Source organism: Nelumbo lutea, chromosome 4 (assembly GCF_056320005.1).
Source record: "Nelumbo lutea isolate HS-2025 chromosome 4, American lotus-T2T, whole genome shotgun sequence".
Taxonomy (NCBI): Eukaryota; Viridiplantae; Streptophyta; class Magnoliopsida; order Proteales; family Nelumbonaceae; genus Nelumbo; species Nelumbo lutea.
The window spans coordinates 12,793,453-12,813,397 of NC_142687.1; the positions used below are offsets into that span (position 1 = coordinate 12,793,453).

General features: G+C 35.8%; 3 protein-coding genes across 6 annotated transcripts; 1 reads left to right on the forward strand and 2 right to left on the reverse strand.

Moving 5' to 3' along the window:
- Window positions 1-2,637: 2,637 nt before the first annotated feature.
- MLP423 (MLP-like protein 423) lies at window positions 2,638-3,639 on the reverse strand. The gene is made up of 2 exons (XM_088985827.1): window positions 3,360-3,639; window positions 2,638-3,260 (listed from the first exon to the last, which is right to left on the reverse strand). The coding sequence occupies exons 1-2, from the start codon at window positions 3,535-3,537 to the stop codon at window positions 2,983-2,985; spliced, it is 456 nt and encodes a 151-aa protein (XP_088841953.1). The 5' UTR covers window positions 3,538-3,639; the 3' UTR covers window positions 2,638-2,982.
- Window positions 3,640-8,483: 4,844 nt separating this feature from the next.
- Window positions 8,484-11,632, forward strand: LOC148853984 (putative serine/threonine-protein kinase PBL28). Of its 3 annotated transcripts, none has more exons than XM_088985822.1 (8): window positions 8,484-8,813; window positions 9,179-9,255; window positions 9,377-9,561; window positions 9,848-10,046; window positions 10,159-10,322; window positions 10,396-10,500; window positions 10,973-11,095; window positions 11,226-11,632. In XM_088985822.1, exons 2-8 carry the CDS (start codon window positions 9,186-9,188, stop codon window positions 11,460-11,462), a joined length of 1,083 nt encoding a protein of 360 aa, XP_088841948.1. In that variant the 5' UTR covers window positions 8,484-8,813; window positions 9,179-9,185; the 3' UTR covers window positions 11,463-11,632. The 3 variants fall into 3 exon arrangements, with proteins under 3 accessions (XP_088841948.1, XP_088841949.1, XP_088841950.1); XM_088985823.1 differs by having other exon boundaries at window positions 8,503-8,813; window positions 9,163-9,255; XM_088985824.1 differs by lacking the exon at window positions 8,484-8,813 and adding an exon at window positions 8,854-8,922.
- A 216-nt stretch (window positions 11,633-11,848) lies between these two features.
- On the reverse strand, window positions 11,849-16,765 carry LOC148853985 (Acyl-CoA N-acyltransferases (NAT) superfamily protein). 2 transcript variants are annotated; one of them, XM_088985826.1, is made up of 3 exons: window positions 15,609-16,765; window positions 12,466-12,535; window positions 11,849-12,357 (listed from the first exon to the last, which is right to left on the reverse strand). In XM_088985826.1, exons 1-3 carry the CDS (start codon window positions 16,301-16,303, stop codon window positions 12,265-12,267), a joined length of 858 nt encoding a protein of 285 aa, XP_088841952.1. In that variant the 5' UTR covers window positions 16,304-16,765; the 3' UTR covers window positions 11,849-12,264. The 2 variants fall into 2 exon arrangements, with proteins under 2 accessions (XP_088841952.1, XP_088841951.1); XM_088985825.1 differs by having other exon boundaries at window positions 11,849-12,535.
- Between the last annotated feature and the right edge of the window lie 3,180 nt (window positions 16,766-19,945).

Sequence of the window (19,945 nt, forward strand, 5' to 3'; positions counted from 1 at the left end):
ACTGCCCATTTCAGTCTCTTTGGATAAGGCGCTTCAAAGTAGTTGGACCAGCTTAGCTGAATCTTTCTTCATCTCAGCCTTTCAAACAGAAAAGGATTAAGGGCAAACAATAACTTACATGCCTTACATATGGAGGCCAGGTGTTTTGGAAGTGCTAAGGTGATTTGAATGGTGTTTGGCACTGAAGTTACAAAATAAGATGTCTTGGTACAAAACTCACTGTACAGTATTTTATTGTGGTTTTAAATACACAGACACCATTAGTTACCACATAAGACAATGAAGTAGGAATGTCCCCGACACCTTATGTATAAAACTACTCAATGCTGTCTCAAGTTAAATCTGCCCAAGTAAATATGTGTTTTGTACGTTAAAATCAAATTGGGTATATGATATTTATGTCCAGGTTCCAAACATTTGCTCTTAAATTATGGTGCCGTGGTTAGACATGCAAAAGTAAAACAATAAATGCTGTATTATATAAGGAGGCTAAGCAGCTGCTTATATCCAGCTAACTGCCATAAATGGGAAGAAAAAATGGTTGTGGTGGGACGGCAGGCGGTAGAGAAAAAGTGTGTTCTAAATCTAAACCTCGCAGGAAACTCTGAACTATGAAGGGAATTGGTTAATAGTTGGAATTAGAATTGGTCAAAATGGATTCTCATTCTCAGGGGAAGGGGAGGGAATGGTCATCTTCTCATATTGGGGAATGCCATTTCATCAAGAGTTGGAATGGGCATGGAATTTCGATTACACTCAACTAAACAGTTAGAATAAAAAATAGACCATTCTAATTTCAATTCTGGACTCCTATTTCTACAAACCATTCGGACCCTGAATTTTCAAAAGATGCCTGCTATCTATTTGGTAGTTAGTTATTGATGAAGTTAAAATAGGTGTGGTTAGCAAGTGATGATGCTGGTAAAGAGATGAAGTTATTGGTTTGTAGTCTCTTCACATTGAATTTGTGCTTCTTCTCAGTCTCCATTTTTTTTTTTTACTTTCTCTTCAGTTTTCTATCCTCTTTAGTTTCCTTTTATACTCAAATTGGGAGGACTGCAAATACAAATGTTTCCAGTACAAAACCTTCTACATGGTATTTCTAAACAAAACATTGCGTTTGCTCTCTCTCTCTCTCTCTCTCTCTTTATATATATATATATATATATTATTTTGACTGTTCCCAAGCTGAGCCTAAATTATCATCCAAATTAAATAAGTCACTTTCTTCAACATTTATCAAATGCAGCACATACATCATTTAGATTTGATCCCAATAATTCATTTGCATTGACTTCAAGTAGCATTGTTTACGCCTGGTCCACTTAGGACCAGGCTTGGTAGGGATTGTGGTTGAAAAGGGCTCCACTGTTTCTTTTTTTGTTATTTTTTTTTCAAATATTTGCTAAACAAACGCCTTTGACAAAATTGCAGTGTTTGGTAAGTATCTTTTTTTTTTTTTTTTATTTATAATGTTTTAAGCCAAAAGATGGAGTTGAGCAAAAGCTAAGGGACATATTTCCACTCTACCTGTCTTTTTTCGGGAATTAAATAATAATTTTAACCATTAAAATAAAAGTTCTTAATGATTTAACTGTATCCATTCATGGCACACCCCCTAATTACTCAAACAAATGAAACATCCCTATTTTTTTTAATCTTTATAAATTATTGTATTTTCGCTAGAGATTTGCTGGGGGGGCGCCATTTAAAATGCAATTGCTCAAAGCAAGTATTTTCGGAGAATGTATTAGCTTTGATTACGTAGAATTTGCTTTGCTCGAGATGACAAACCTCTTATTTATCCTACTGCTAAAATAAAATTTTGCTCCATCCGTATTTGGTTTAATTTGTAGATGGACATTAGAATTTGCAATTTGCATAGTCTTTAATCGGATCGAATAATTTTGGGGTTGGTATAGGCATTATTGGGTCAGAAAATGAGGAGTGTTGTAGCTAGAGTTAATCATGACAGTATGTATAGCTTGATATTGAAGCAGTTAAACTTTTATCATTATATCCCATTGACAATTTCCCTTTTCACCCATTGTCTTAAGTCAAGAAGTTCTTGCTCAGATGGCAAATTTGCCAAAGTACCCTTTTCAATATGGGGGGTTTTTATGTTCAGTCCACCAGTAGAATTCCTAGTTTGAAATTGATGCCAATTTACGGACGAGTATGAGTGTTATAGGTGAAACTATTTATAATTTTAAATTATGATGTTAATCACGTAAATATAGACAATTAGTTAGTATTGGCAGTATTTGAGTATTAATGCACGAACATAACATCACCATGGTGAGACCGTGTACCTAACATTTAAATTTAAAGTTCATGAAATATTCTCTTTATATAATAATTAATGTCCTTATCTGCTGCCAAAGAGACAAATAAATAAATCATGCACCCTCATTGTAGCTTACTGGCCTTTACCTAGAATTGCTATTGCTATTGCTAGCCGTTACGTTTGGTCTATGGCACGCGTGTCCCAATTTAAATTTGAATGCGATTCCTCATTCATAAATTATATTAATTAATTTGGATCTATTATCCCAACTGATAATCTTTTAACATTTATTATTAATTATGCTTATATATTTCCCATAGATTATGGGCCTCACGTCAATACAACGATCATTCAGAAAAGCTTATTTTTATTTTCAAGAAGACCCTTGGCCTTTATCATCGAAATTGATTACATTTGCATATGCCAACATAACTGATAAATAGACCTTCATACATTAAAAGAAAAACATAGAAATTAAATGTAAGAAGAAGCTAATCGTACATACCTAAATAAATATTTATTAACCCCCACCAAAGATGTATTTGAATCGTACGTTCGTCCTGGTTTTTGGAGAGGCTCCCTGCACTGATGCACGTCTCTTATTCTTATTGACCAAAATACCCACCGGCAGGCCGGTTACATAGAGTTTTTTATTTTTTGACTCTACTAATATTACTGTCTATTAATTAATTAATTTATGCCTTGAGGTTGAGGAGATATGTGTCCAAATCGTTGAAGGTCTTCACTGCAAATTCCTGTATGAGGTTGGGCTCTGGAACTTCCTCAGTTGCCTTCTCATATTCCACACACCATTTCACACAACTCCCTTCACCCTTTGGAACAACTTGGAGACTAGCTTTAAAATGCTTGTAGAAGTTGCTGATATCTCCGTCTATGACAGTGTAAGACACAGATTTGCTTTCTTCATCGGCGGTCTCGACCCTCTCCTTAGAAAACGTTATGATTGGAACCCCTGTAATTAAATTACTATCAAAATGTGTAATTACGAAACAACCAAGCAATTAATTTTGAGAAGTAAGTGGGGCAGTGAGAGCTGCATGTTTTGTTTTACCTTCACCATATTTAATGAGCCTGACGGAGCCGACGGTCTGGCCATCTCCTTCCACGATCTCGATACTCTTGTATTGCTCAGGGAAGATCTCGGGGAAGAGTTTCGTAGACTCCTTGATTGCACCCCAGAATTTATCTGCAGGGGACTTGACCTCCACTGCTATCTCAATCTTACTCATTTTTGTATGAAGATCGAAGCAGCAGCAAGGAGGATGCAGCTAAAGGGATCGATAATAGAGATCGAAATGGGTGTGCGTATGAAAAAATTATGAGGGATTGCATGTTTTATATAGATAGTACGTGCATTTAATATATTATGAATGTGGCTTTAAATCCTTCAAAACTATTTTCAACGACCATCCACCCCAAATCTCTTCTCTATTTCTGGTCAGTTGGTTGAATTTCTTTATTGAATTGTGGATGGTGATGGTGAAGGAAAATGATGTAGTGGGGATATGTGTATGGGTTCTTGCTCCGATCCACAACCTCGCCCCATTTATTTAATCGGGTTCACGTTCCTATATATATAAATTAATTAAAGGACTAGTTTTAATATAGTTAAGTTTTAATTTTTTAAAAAGTGGATTAGACATAGAAGAGCCCTTCCAGCATGATATCAACCCACTCATCAATCTGACTGAACCAGGCTAATCCAATCATCCTCATTGAGGTTTGAGACTAGTGGAATCTTAATTACTGGAATTTTCCGGGTTCATGTATGGGGCTCCGACAAATCAAAATAATAAATATTAATAGAAACAAGTAATGGGGCCGGGGGACTACATAATTGTATCCACCTCATTGACCATCTACAAAGAATGGAATTAAATCAATTATTAAGATGGTTATCATCAACTTATGATCGCCAACGACCAACGACACACATAGGTGGTTCATAAATTTTTTGTATTGTTAATTAAGGCCCACCGGTTTGGTCACTCTTTAAGTCTTCATGTTAAATGTTGGCCATTTATAGATCACATCTGTTCACGGGTCGGGCTTCAGGCTTGACTTAAATTGCATTGGGCTCGGGTTTCGGGTTAGGCTTCATTTTAATTTTGTCTAAAGTCAAGCCCGAGCCCGGTTCATGAACATGTTTAGTTATGAATTATGCATACATATGCTCGTTACCTAAAAATACTACAAATTTTAAAGATTCTTGACAAATGCTCATCATTACTACCAAGACCATGACAAAGAAAAAGGATTTTTTTCACTAATTTCATCTTCGTAAAAGATCTGGTTAGGACTGCAATTGGATTGGATTCGGTTCATATCTCAATCCGATCTAAACTTTACTTGAATTCCATTCCATTCGTTTCGGATTGGATTTGGATTTAACCAGCATCTATTTCATTAATTATATTGAAACAAATTAAAGTTAATCTTTTTTAACTAATGCATAAGTAATAAATTAATTTAAATATAAAACACTATATTCATTATTATAAATTTTATTTAATTATATATACTATTTGTTGCCTAGATAGCCTGGCCCAGGAGGAAGAGGAGGGTGAATTAGGTGTTTGAAACATTTCCCCCCTTTTCCTAAAGTATTTTAACAAGATGAATGCAAGAATGTAAGAATAAATGTGAAGGCAAAGTGTGTGCACTATGCCTACAATGCAACAGAAAGTGATGTATTGTAATCGACTAAACAAGTTAAGTAGTAATAAACAAGAAAAATAAAGATTAAAAGTAAAGCATACAAAGATTTTTATAGAAATTCGACTAATTCGAACCTATGTTCTCTTCTCATGCCACCTCTTGAGTGTTGGTTAAAATGTTACAACCAATAGAGTTTGCATGTGTTTGCTATACCTGGATAGACTTTCCTTGTATTGTCCTTATCAACACTAGTGTTACCTTCTTTGAATACCACGAATACGAAGGACAATAACAGCTAATGCACATGTACAAATAAAATGCCTCTCTTCTTTTAATAGATTTTTCACAAACACCTATAATCTATTCATGAACAATGTCAACAAAAACACATGCCTTAGTTGCTAAAGGTAGTTAATTCATCAAAACCTATAGTTGACTATTCACTGCTCAAGACCCTAAAACCTTGCATAACTACATTCTAATCATCCAAATTTTATTAACTTAAGCTTTCAAAGTAAGATTAAACAATTTTTGAGTCCAAAATCACCTAAGAATCAAACTTAGTACTAACAATTGGTCTCTAAGGTCCAAATTGACCGAGTTTGGTCATGTTTGAGCTCAGTGTGTGTATCTAATGCTCATGATTTACATCAAGTTCTAAATATGACATGACATATACTACTTGGATTTGGATGCTCTTCTTCTTTTAGCTCATGGTAGCCAATATCTTCTTGGAGAGGTTTAACAAAATTGCTAGCTGCCCAACATTTTATCCATACTTTGCTTCTTCTAGCATTTGTTAATTATTTTTAATTCAACGGATATAATTGCACACTTGACACATTCACTAGTACTTTTAATGAATTTGTTATCATCAAAATACATAAGACCAACATTATTTATATGAATGTTTGTTAACACAATTATTTATACAACTATACATATCATCATCATCATCTAAACCTTGTCCTAATTATATAGGATTGGCTACAGTGCTATTATATCCATTGTCAAAATATGAATGCTTAAATCATTTCTTATTACTTCCACCCAAGTCCTTTTTGGTCTATCCCTAGAGCTCTTTTGGTCATTTCAACTTGTAACATATCACTTCTTCCAATGAATGCTGTAGATGGTCTTTTATGCATGTTATCAAACCATATCGATTTAATTAAATAAGATGAAGTCAAATTCATGTTCAATCCAACTGTCTTTGATGGTGAATCCAAGTAACTGGGTCCTATCTTTGATAAGGTGTTGGACTATGTTGTTGGTCCTAAGTTAAGTGATTTTATTATTAAACACTTCCCCACCACCCACCCACAACTTAAGGTTTGAGTTCTTTTCTTGGACAACATCATTCATAAACATTTTCCTTGTCTTTCCCTTTAATTTAGTTTTTGATAGACATGGATAACAAGTCTGGATTTGGTCCCAACATATGGTTCCAACAGCCACTGTAGTTGTATATTGCCATGAAGGACAAGGGAGATATTCCCAGTGAAAGGCTGCAATGGTTGTTGGGACCCTGCATTGGGGTCAGATCATCCAAATTGGCCAAAGTGAGTGACTAAGTTTTGATCTAGTCCCAACAACCATTGCAGCCATACATAGGGAACATCTCCCCCTAAAGGATGATGGAGATGTTCATGATGTACAATTGCAATGGCTGTTGACACAAAGGATTAAAATATCCATGTGTTAGATATCAAAGATGTGCATGGTGCATATTGATATGACTGATGCTCTTTTTTTTATATATATATTTTTGGTTTTTATTTTATAATAATTAAGTTATGAGACTTTTTAAAAATTTTCAAAATATTTGTATATCAGTATATCCAAACATATATGGATACATCAATACTGATATGGGGATATCATATCAATACTTTAATCATTGTGTTTTTTTTTTTTTTGAGAGGAATACCTTAATCATTGGTTGAGACCCTGTATTGGGGTCAGATCCATACTTATGGATAACAGTGGCCATTTTTAATGTCAAGTGTACTGGGCCAGAGTGAGTTTGTATCTAGTCCCCACAACCATTGTAGTTATACATCCAGAACATCTCCCATGAAGGTCTATGATGAATAGACAGTTTTAATTTTTTTTTTGTGGTATTTGAACTATAGACAGATTTGATCTGACCACTCAGACCACCTGGTCCACCTCCACCATGTTATTCAGAGCTTACAATTTACTCAAGAATTACATTTCGTGGATTGAAGCCACAGACTCCACCAAGCCCCGGTTTATGGTATACATGTAGCAGTAGCACACAGCACACTCGTGTTAGCGAAAAAGAAGGGAAAAGGGGGATCGATACTTCATTTTTCTTCTGTAAGCTAGAGGGTGGCAATACATGGTGATGTGATGGACTCATGGCAATACATGAGTTATGAGTACTGTCTACCACTAATACTGCCTACTGTTCAGTGGGACTCAGGGCAGTACATGGTGATGAAGGTAAGCTTTGACTGTATATAGAAAGGTGATTTATCTCTCATTCTCTCCTAATAATCGAATCAAAACCTCTTTGTTTCGGTCTTTTGTTTGATGACTAGTTTGGTCCAGTCCACCTCATCTTGACACATGCGTAGACCCCTACGTCGCAGCAAGGGAACGTGAGTGACAACATGTGGATTCCAAAATGGGTTATTTAAATATGTTTTTCCAAAAAATATTGGGCATGTGTCAAAAGTGAGCTTTGAAGATTTTTTTTTTTCCATTGCCCTCTTTGTAACGACATAAATACCCCTTTTGAAACATTAATTGACTACTGTGTCACAGAGCTTTTATTTTTATTTTTGTATTTTTTTAGTTGACAGGGTAGATAGAAAATGGTCTTAGACACAAGGAAGCCCCAGCACGTCCACAAAACACCCATAAAAGCATTCCCCAATGCCTACCAACATTTGCTAATCAGTTAGCAGTATGCTGCCTTCTCCTCCATAAAGCACATAAAATTGCGTTTGGTAAGAGTGAAAACATTGAAAATAAATTTGTAATTTGATTTAATTTTGTAAACATTTGGTAAAAATACATTTGTTTATTGAAGATAAAAGTGGATACATTTTTTAAAGCATTCCCCGCACCAACTTCCACGTAGATCCGCCCTGTCAGTCAGTCTCGACTCTCGACTCTCGACTCTCGACTCTCGAGGATGGAACCTCTTTTATCGTCAACTAAAAGATGGCTATGGCCCTCTTACTCATTACTCATTAGTGTTTAGACTTTAGAGTGTCTTCCATTTTCTTCATTTTGTGATTAAGGACTCCGTAGTCAGGGTCACGGATGCTCCCCCACAGCCATACGGGATTTGTATAAGGAATTAGTGCATCAAAATTATCAGCGTAATTTAAAATTGAAAATTTTAAATATTTAAATTTACTACGATAACCAGATTGAGATCGAAGACGTTTAAGATTACCAAAATCTAATTTTGCAAGTTGTGGGGTATTTGGAAGGTGAATTTTGGAAATGAAATAATTGAAGAAATGATTGAAAGCTTCCTCTCAACGGCCATCTTTCTCGCTCTGGTCACAACACAAAACGAAAAAAAAAAAAAGGAAGAGAAATGGAAGGAGAAGTTGCATCTTCTCTTTAGACTTCACTTATCAAACACACCCACCTCTCCGCTCTCCACCACTCCTCTTCGGTCTTCCTCAGTCAAGCAAGCATTCCTCTTTTTTATTCTTTCTATACACTTTTTTTCCCTGCCTTATTCTTCAAGAACCTTTTTTTTTCTTTAATTATTAATTGGTTCTCTGTCTCTCGATTCTCGCTTGCTCTCTCATCCAACCCACAACCCAGTTTGTTTATTTCTTCTACTCGAGAAGTTAAGGTAAGTTGGTAGATGCGGTTGTTGAGTTTTCTTCAAATCTAACTTCACTTGCTCTGCACGCACTCTTGATAGGATTCTTACACTACCACCCATTTTCCTTATTTTCTGAGTATATCTTCCAATGTTTTCAACTTTCGTCATTTTTGGTTTGAGAAAGAAATCAGATTTTTCATTTATACGGGTTCAAATGGAGTTCTTTTTTCACTTTTAGTTGAGCATTTCGAGAGTGGGTTATTGCCAAGCGTGTCGAAACTAGGGAATTGAACCATCTTTATCATATAATTGTCTAAAGATAGGTCATTTCATTTCTCAACTAGTATATTTCATCCCTTTCTTTAACACTCGACAGATTGGCTTCTTCACAGAGTCATTATGCCTTTCGGATTGGTCTCAGCGTGGAACAAGAGGCGGAGAAGCAAATCCCAGGATCATGTTGACCCATGTATCTTCTTCTTCTTCTCATTGTTTATTTTCCTTACCCGTAATTATTAATTAACAACAATGGTTTCTGATCATTGCAAAGTCAAATCCTGAAGTTGAACAAATTGAATACTCTGTTTCAGGGATATACAAATCCGTCGAGCACTGGCAACTTGAAGATCATAATCCATCCCCGAGAAGATTTCAAGGGTCATCAGTGTTCACACTCAAGGAAATGGAGGAAGCATCGCATTCGTTCAGTGACGAGAATCTGCTTGGGAAAGGAGGATTCGGTCGGGTCTACAGAGGAATTCTGAGGTCAGGAGAGGTATGTGGGCAGCTTTCCACAGATGCTTATAACAAAATTACGAGAAAATAAACACTACTGAATGTAAAGTTGATCACAATACCATTAAAGCTCGACTTGCCACTTTATCTAATCCCTGAATTGCATTCCCCAATCAGATTATGCTCCTACGTTTTGAATCACAGCTGATGATGAATACTGCAAAAAATAATGGACTAAATGAACCCAAGATAAAACTTTAGCATCAGATATGCAGATTTTGATGATCTTGTCTTCTCTTTTCCCCTCATAATCCTGGTTTCTGAAGGTAGTGGCAATCAAGAAAATGGAGCTGCCACCGTTTAAAGAGGCTGAAGGTGAACGGGAGTTCCGTGTGGAAGTTGACATCTTGAGCAGATTGGACCACCCAAACCTAGTTTCTCTGATTGGTTATTGTGCTGATGGGAAGCATCGGTTTCTTGTTTACGAATTCATGCACAAAGGAAACCTCCAAGATCAATTAAATGGTCGGTACTGTGACAGTATTCCATAATTCATCATCTATACCTATCGACTGATGCCTATTCATGCGTCCATTTACTTCAGTTAAACCTTTTAGTTACTTAATCTGTGTTCTAGGACTCAGTGAGGAGAAGATGGACTGGCCTTTAAGGCTCAAAGTAGCACTGGGAGCAGCACGAGGGCTTGCTTATCTTCATTCCGGCTCTGCAGTTGGGATTCCTATTGTGCACAGAGATTTCAAATCAACCAACGTACTTCTAACTGCAAATTTTGAAGCAAAGGTAATTAATTTGAACGGAAATCATGTTGGAATTATGCATTGTAGTTGTAACACCAGTTTCTCTTGCTTACCAGATCTCTGATTTTGGCCTCGCCAAGATGATGCCCGAGGGCCAGGAAACATATGTGACCACAAGGGTGCTCGGTACTTTTGGCTATTTTGATCCTGAATATACATCGGTATGTTTGTTCATGGGGTTCGTTAAATTCGAATTGCAATTCTTCATTTATTCTCCTACTCCGATTCACGTATGTTGCGACTTTCCTTGTGGAAGTAATGACCCCTGAATTCTAGATCTTCTAGACAGAGTGCTCCATAACCTAGTTTCAGTGTCAAATCTTAACCCCTGTTTAGAATTCTGGTATTTGAATCAGTAAAAGATGTGGTTGATAAATATTTAAATTGGACAACTTTCTGTGGTTCTAATCTTATTCTGCCCTTTGATCCTCCTCTTTGTGCTTGTGAGGAAGGAACCTTTGTCCAAAGTCCATAGAAAATAATCATAAGAAATAGATTATAGGAAACGGCATTTTCCATCCTACCATAGTTCTTGCGTGGGAGGACTATCCTCCATATATGAAGTGGTCTTTCCATGGAGAAAGAATGTTTTGCAATAGGGGTATGAACATTGGGTATTTCGTCTTTTGACAGACAGGGAAGCTCACTTTACAAAGTGATGTCTATGCATTTGGAGTAGTTCTCCTTGAGCTTTTGACTGGGCGCAGAGCAGTGGATTTGAACCAGGGACCCACTGATCAAAACCTTGTACTTCAGGTATAAGTCTTTTTTTTCCTCCATTTTTAGAGGTTCTCCAATCTGCTTCTTGAATTTGAAGGTGTCTCATAGCTTCCAAAATGACCAATTGGCCATACACTCTTGACTGAGTACTTTGTGAACTGTTCAGGTCAAGCATATATTGAACGATCGGAAAAAATTGCGCAAGGTGATAGACCCAGATATGGTTCGGAGTTCGTACACCATTGAATCGATAACCATGTTTGCCAACCTCGCTTCTCGCTGTGTTCGGACTGAGAGCAGTGAGAGACCCTCGATGACAGAATGTGTAAAAGAACTCCAGCTGATTCTCTACACAAATACGAAAGGCTTGCGAACAGGGATGCATACGCTCAGAATGGTCTGAAAAAGTTATTACAGTATTAAAAAGGAACTGTTTGAATCAAAAGAATGTGCAATTTTACTTGCTTTCACCTAAGTGATCAGAGAAAATGGAATTGTATGGGATAAACTTCAAGCTTGAAGTTTGCCAAATGAATTTGATAATAAAAAAAGAAAAAAAAATTGTTCCATCAACTACTCAAAATTGGCAAGTAGGAACCTACTTCCTAGAAAAGATAAATAGATACATAATGAAGAAATAAAGCAAATATTTTTGAAACCATGCAATACCATTTGAACTTCTGCAGATTAATATGGCTTTACTCTGGCTAAACAGATTGACATACATAACGCATTGCACCTGAGGTCGGGCATAGCAGGACAGCACGTTCAATGACACAACAAAGAATATGGCTGCAAATATAATTCATTGAAATGGGAGAATAAACGGGACAGCACGTTCAGGACTGCTGATTCATACAATTGACCACCTGCCCTAAAAACATTCAACAGGACCTGGCCATACTTCTTTGATTGAAAAATGCATCGGCTGATTGGACCAACTTCTAGGATCAAGTGAAGCCACTGGACTGAGGTGTAAGAATAGAAGCTAAGGGGAAATGCTAAAAAAAATACAAAAAGAGAAAAAGAATGAAGCTCTTCTTATAAGTAACAGAATGTACAATTTTGTTGATTTTATATGTTGCTCCATAAATCAAGACACATAGGGAATAACAAGAAATAATTTGCCAGGAAAAACCTGTGGCTGTTATGTTATAGCTTGCACCTTGTTATCCATAGGAAAGCCATATCTTCTGCTAATCCTTTCATGAAGTAGATTCCTCATTAGAACTCGTAATACCAAGTTCTGATTGAGTGTTTGTGACTGGGAGCTTCTTGCACATCAAGTACTTACGTCGCTGCAAAGTTAAGAGGATCAAGAGATTATCTGTCTTGATAATATTGTAACCAGCTTTAGTGTACATGTTGAATGGAGCTGTATCAATCATTCTGCAATGCAAGTACACCTCTCTTGAAGAAGTTATCTGGGATATAAGTTCCTCGCATGCCTTCAGGAGATGCCACCCAATGCCCCGCCTGAAATTTTCCAATGTCAAACACTTAAAACCAGGTCTGCTTTGATGATCACACATAGAAACATTAATGGCTATGGAGCTGGATTAGCCCGCCCCCTAGTCTATTCAGAAAAGCATTCAATTGTGAAAAAGATAAGCAATCTGGGGTGGAATTCAATTAACTGCTATAATTTCTGACAACTGTGATGCAATCAATCATCCTTCCAGTGCAATCAGGAGCTGCTGGTCATGCAATTGATAAATTTAAGAGGCTTTTAGGTAAACTTCGTACATGATACAAGAAAACTTATAGCCAATCAACCAGTATCATAAAACTGGTAACCAATAAGGGGGTATTCATAAAAGTTCACGGGAGGTTTTTGATTGGTCAAAGCTCTTTTGGTATCATACCTTTCCAGCATCATGGATTTACCCTTCTTAGGGATGTGATTTCTAAAAGAAACTTCACTAAACCCAACAAAAACAAGAATGAAAGGAGAAAATAATCAAGAGTATACATTTTCCACAAAACATAAATGCCCTTAATAACTAGCTCTTTAACAAGACAATTTGCCATGTGGCTTGAGCTCGAGACCAGGAGAACAAAATGCTTAAGAATGTGGTAAGAGTATTTTATTCCCTTGAAACATGGGAGTCACTCAATGAACCTCTCTAGAACATTATGAATGTTAACACAACTGGTCACATGTAATGCATATAAGTGAGCCAATCACAGCTTTCTTGGAGTTGCATATGTCATTTTGGTTTGTAAAACTAAAAGTCCCTCCTCCGTTCATAAACTCAAAGTACCCTGCCCATGCCTGAAGGTCCCAGGTTTCCAGTTGAACATCCATCCCAATTTAGTTTGATAACATGGGGAAGACCACAAACCAGGTGAAGAATGAAAATTCACCGCCTTATTGTAATATGCCAAAATAACATGTAATTTTTTGTTAAAAATCACCATTCAAGATGATATGAACGTCCAAAAAGGATGTTCACATGCTTAAGAAGTTGTGATTTATGTTTAACCCCTTGCTCAATAACGTAGGTTTTGAAAGAATTTAAGGGGAAAAGGGACCGTAACCATGCTATAGTTATCATACTATTACTCTTTGTGAGCTTTGTATTTCTACTTTCTAGTGCTTTGACTTCAACAAAGTGAAAAAAGAGACTTTTCAACAGTTTCCTTGTCAAACAAGGAAGACTAAAAGTTCCATAAACAGCTAAAAGTAAAAGAAAATTACATAAGTTGTATAATGCTTGGTGATATTTCAGCATAGTTGTTATTCTTTTATATATAACTCTACTCTTAGGAACAAGAGCAAGAAGAAAGGTGACACTAAAACTATCCAAACAAAAAGATCAATTGTTATCGCTTTGAGGCCTTAACAAATTTTAGTGCTTGTAGAGGTGTTCATTGAGGTTCTATCCAGACACAAGATCATGCATATACACCAAAGCTTTGTCTATCCAATTTATCAAATACATAAGCACAGTTCCTTCATGACTAACATTCCTATAAATTAAAACCTCATAATAGTTCAAATTCCATATGAATCAAGGGATAAGTTAGCAAGGATGCTTGTTAACACTGACAATATATAAAGATGTTAAGAACCAAGGATAAAAGGCCAACAATGTCAATTAATCAAGATATGATACTAATGGGTCATGTTGGAGCTTATGTTGCTTATACTTGGCTCCTGGACTAGATAAACAGATGAAGTGGTGCTTAAAGTATAAATGACAGACCAACTTATGAATTATTCTATGGGAGTCTTATGACAGAAAAGCAAGAAAACTGAGTCTCTTGATTTAAGTGCCAGTAGGACATGCATAAGTACTTCAGGTTGGGTTCAAGTTCTCCGTTCTAGCTCCATTACCCAAATGAAGTAATATGCCACAAAGCAGTCAGAGATAGGATGGCAGTATGGAACATGTGGATAACCACCAGCATTGTTTGCCAACTCTAATTGTCAAAGGTAAGGCAATACCAAAATGCTAGGACTAATTCATATAAAGGAGTATAGTTCAACTCCCCATTTTCAAAATTCCGTTAGTTTCTGAACTCTTTCACAAAACTACATAAACCAGTAATACTGTTTATGCATAGACGAGACATTGGAATAATATAAAAGAACAATCTGAGCTTTAGAGCTTTCTCAGTTTTAGTATTTTATAGATAAACAGTTGTGGATGGTAGTCACTTGCAGCCACTTGTGGGTGGTTTTGTTGACCTTCTGCTCCTCTTATGTGCTAATGTTCTGTTCACTACTTATTCATAAAAAAAAAAAAGTTATGTTCACTATTTTGCTTCAATCACTAGTTTATGAAACTCTCCAATTCCCACTAGATACCAACCATAAAAAATATGACCTCATGTGAGATGAAATTTCACTAATAAGAAAAGAGCTTCGCAAAGTTGAGCATAAGATGGTGCAACAGAATCTCAATTTTTGCTTCAGTTAAGTGGATTGTCTCACTAGAAGAGTAAGAATTCGATAATACCTAATTCACTTGAGGGAAATGTTCCATTACTTTCTTAGTTCATGTCTATAACCCTATTCGGCTCTTTATCCAATTCTTGCAGGGTGTGTCAACTTTTTCACTATCACCAGCAAGAATTGAAACTACCAAAAACAAAAAAGGATCCAGGATATGGAAGCTAATATTGATAAAAATGAATCACCAGGAAAAAAGAAAAGAAATGATAAAAGGTAATATGAATGCTAATATTGATAAGAAGAGTGACATTTTTTATTTTTGAAATGCATAATAAGACTGACAATTAATTCCTTTCGGTCCATCTCCAAATTATGAAAGTAATTGCCTATTAGCCCAGTACCCAACAGCATTATTAAAAAAAGGTAAAATTTACCCATCTTTTAAACACAATGAAGATGAATTCAAATCAACAAGAAACCCAAAAATAATCCATTCTTAACCTCAAAGAACCCTATAGTCCCCACTAGAATTGAAGTGATAAAACGGGGAAGAAAGGAAAAAAAAAGAAAAAAAGGAAAACGAACTAAACTAATTGCTAATCATGGAAAACTACACCCGTGCCCCAGAAGCCAACAAGAAAAGCATACCTTCGAAGCGGTTTCTTCACAGTCATGTTGCATATATACGGGGAATCCTTGGGCGGAGTAGGCGTCGGAGGAGAAGCATTGGCACCCCTCTTATTGAAAGAAACCTCAACTGTACCCGCCAGCTCCTCTTCACCACTCTCTCCTCTGTAATATCCAATTAGAGTTGCTGTATGCGGCATTAGAGCTCTTCGTTCAATCATGTACTGCTTCACCAAGAATGCTAGTAGATGGACATAGCGGAAAGGCAGCGCCATGGATTCTGCAAACGATTCCGAGAGCAAGCCAACTGTAGCATCCATCTCTTGTGCATCCATGACGCGAACCGACAACGACCCCGTATCAAGTTCATAGGAATATCGGAAGCTCTGTAAGACTTGGAGCTGCTTGAGTTCATCGTTAATTAGAAATCGACCTGTTCTCTGTAGGTCGTTGAGATATGATTCAGCCGAATAAGATGCAGGAGGAGGAAGCGAAGGAGAAGAGGAGGATTCAGAAGAAGAATGGGAGGAGGAGGATGAGAACGAAGGTCTGAATTTACAAGTGTCTAATTTATGGACGAGGAGAAGAGGGTGAGCAGGTTTAGGTGATATCGATGTGGACAGTGTGTGATGTGGTTTGAATAGGGAGAAAGGTTGGTGATGATGGTGGGGAGGGTTTATGCAAAAGGAGAAAGAAACAGTTGCAGCCATGAGCATAAAAGAGAAGAAATGGGGTAAGACGTAAGTGTTACCGGCCAAGATTGAAAGACTGAAGTAGCGTTGGCATCATCAATCAAGAAGATAAGTACAACATATCATGGATACTTATTCTGGTCTTCTTCTGCTACTTCCGCGCAACGGATCCAACGGAGTAGAGGTGGAGCAGTGCTGCGACTTGGTTGGGAAAATCTCAGCTTTCCAATTCTTCCACCCCATCTTCAATACATTGAAGACAGAGAAATCAGACTGGCTTATGCTACCTATACTCGCGTGCGCTGCACTCAGGTCAGGGGATTGAAAATAGAGCTGTTTGGTTTGACAGAAAGTAAGAAATAAAAATTTGAGAGAAATTTCTTGATAAAAATTCACTTAGCTTTCTTTATAGTGGGTTGTAACGGATCTGATTTGAATCGGATATGGCATGGTTTAAATTTAATCCGACAATATTCGCATCCAAATATAAAATTATAAGTTGGGTTCAGATGAGGCTCTTTTGGAATTGAATACTAGTAATAAATTACCTAGATGAAACCTCCAAATGTTCCATATAGAGAGCATTTTGCAGCCCTAATAGATAGCTAATTTTATGCGAAATACAAAGGATCAAAGGGTGTCATTTCAGGCAGCATTACATCCAATCAACTCGAACCAAGATTAAGAAGGAAAGAAGAGTGATTATATGTAAGACTTGAGTGATTTGGTAATAGTTGAAATAGACGTTCATAGTGGAAAATGAAAAACAATTTAAATTTATAAATGTCTCATTCAGCATTTCATCTCTTGAGCATGGATGACTAGTTATTGAAGTTTGACGAGGTATGGGTATTTAGGTTGTTTTAGTTTTACTCGTTAGGCCCCGTTCGCTTTTCGACAATGATCAAAGTATCCATACGCCCCTATGTATTGGTAGGGGTGTATCGATACTTAAAAACACACTTTTAATGTTTTTTTTAATGAATTTTAAAGACTTTTTAATGGTTTTTTTATTAAAATAAATCAGGGTCCCAAAACACTTGTAAATAGGCGTATCGAGACCAAAAGGTACGATATGATACATTCGATACGGGGCATATCGTATCGATGCTTTGAACCTTGCTTTTCGGTAGGTTATTTATCCAGGTAAATAAGCTATTTGGGTAAGTTTTTCCTGGGAAACACTTCCCGGGTAAGTGCATTTACCCATGTTCTTTTATTTCTCATGTAAATAAGGCAATGACCATTTTAGTCATAAAAATCCATTATTATTTATCCACCTAGGAGATGAGATATCACTTATCCAGGTAAGTGATACCTAGGAAAATAAACTTTCCCTGATCGCCACATAAATTTGAAAAAAGAACATGGGGTTCTTGGTCAATGGAAACCAAAATCCCATTGACCAACTTTCCCCTTCTTAAAATCAGAAAAAAGAATGCCCCCTTAAATTTTTTCGTTATATTTAAATAGTACCTCTTTAAATTTAAAGTTTAAATTCCTTTTTTTTTCACCCCACTTAATAGCCCCTATTTCAGCAGTTGCCAAACACTACCTAATAATGGGATCTGATTTGCTGATTTATTTGGTCACATATTTGTGCACCACCGTCGTACATTGGACTCAGTTTGGAAAGAGTACAAATGCAAATATTTACAGTGCAAATGCATACAAAATATAAGGTTTTGAACTCTACCTATTTGCATTTGTACTCCTTCCAAACTGAGCCTTGGGAATATTTACTCATTATTATTATAGGAAAATTTGCGAAAGTTAAAATTTTAATTAAAAGTTTATTGGAAAAAATATCTATTTGAAATAAATAAAAATTTATGAATAATAATATATTTAATTTAACAAAATAAATTAATAATGAGTAAATATAGTGGAATAATTATATTTTTGTTTTAGAGTGAAAGAGGGAGAGATGACTTTTGTCATTGTATTTTTGTTTTATATAGTGGAATAATTATAAATAGTTATATAATAATTAATTTAATAAATAAATTTAACAAAATAAATGAGATAAATAGACAATCAAGTGAGAGAGTAAATATTTATAAATATATACATGATATTATGTCTTACTTTGCTAGAAATAATAATTTGTTAGATTAATAAATTGTTAACTAATTAAATAATTTAGTAAAATAAGTAAATAAATAAATAAATAAATAAAAACATTATGTATTATCAACATAAGATTGGTAAAGGCCATCTCAAATTATTTAACTAATTAATTTAGCATTGTTAATGTGTCGGGTTAAACCATGGGGCTATCGAGCCCATGAACAGGCTTAGCCTGATTCATGGCCCAGCTTGGCCTAAGACTTGGCTTGCAGACTAGCCCATCCCGCGACACGACACAAGCCCATGTAGGTTTGGGATAAAATAAAAATTTAATATATATATTTTTTTAATTTATGTTAAAACTTTCATTATTTTTTTCAATTTTTTTATAAAACATGGCGTAACTCGGTTTGTGGCCTGGCCTGGCATAAGACTTGGTCTGCGACATGGCACGAGCTCGTGTGGGCTCAGGTCATATATTATATACAACAACTATATAATATAATTTTATTTTCAATTTTATTATATTATTTCATTTTATTATTGCATATGTAAACAATTGTATACATCAAAGTTCATATAAAATAGAATTTTAAGATCTTTTTTTAAATTTTTTATCTATTTTTTTTAATTTATGCTAACATTTTCACTATTTTTTTCAAACTTAAAAAAAAACATGGATTAGCCAGATTCATGGCCCGACTTGGCCCACGGACCAGCTTTACCCACGGCATGGCGAAGGCCTACATGGGCTAAGGCCGAGGGTTGTACCAGGCCAACCCCTAAAGTATCCCGGGGGAGGGAAGTACGGCCCACCATGGCCTGATTGTAAATAAAATGAGAGATAAAGAAAATTTTTAGCAAATATTAAAAAGGTAAAAGTTTAGTGGCATCATTTAAATAGTTAACATTTGCACCATCGTAAATAATTACATATTTAATATCAAATATGAAAGAGGAAAAGAAGAAAGGACAAATTATGATTGTTCTTCCTTTTATTCAATGGCATCATTGTAATTAATTAAATTTTTAATGATAATGGTTAAAAGCATGAAAAGGGAAAGATTATAAAATTATAAGATTTCATTAGGTTATATAAAAAAAAGATTCCAATGCTTTTAGGTATTATTTTTATTTATTTGCTTCTACCTCGTTATTCAGTAGTCTCAAAATCAACCTTGGTTCATATCCAAATGTGTATTTTATTTTAAAGTGGGCAAATTTCATCTTTTCCCTAAGAATGTGAATCGGTTTCATGTTTTATGTCAAACCAAATTCAAATTTAGCATAAAAGATAAACGCATCATAATCTTTTTTGGGAGATTTTGAAAAGTAAATTTTAATTTAATAAATGCAGATATAAATAATTAAACAATAGGAGAAAATTTGAAATACAAGTAAAGTTTTGCCTGAATGAAATATTATAGTCCAACTGTTAGCACTACTGGAATTCCTACGTTTAGAGGCACTTGGCCCGAGGCGGTCAAGTTATTGGGCGATTATGGAGGCACTTTTTAATGCCTCTGATTTAGGTTTGGCTTCCAAAAGCCATCTCCCACACAAACATCCAAATCTCTATCGGACTAAAGACTCTTC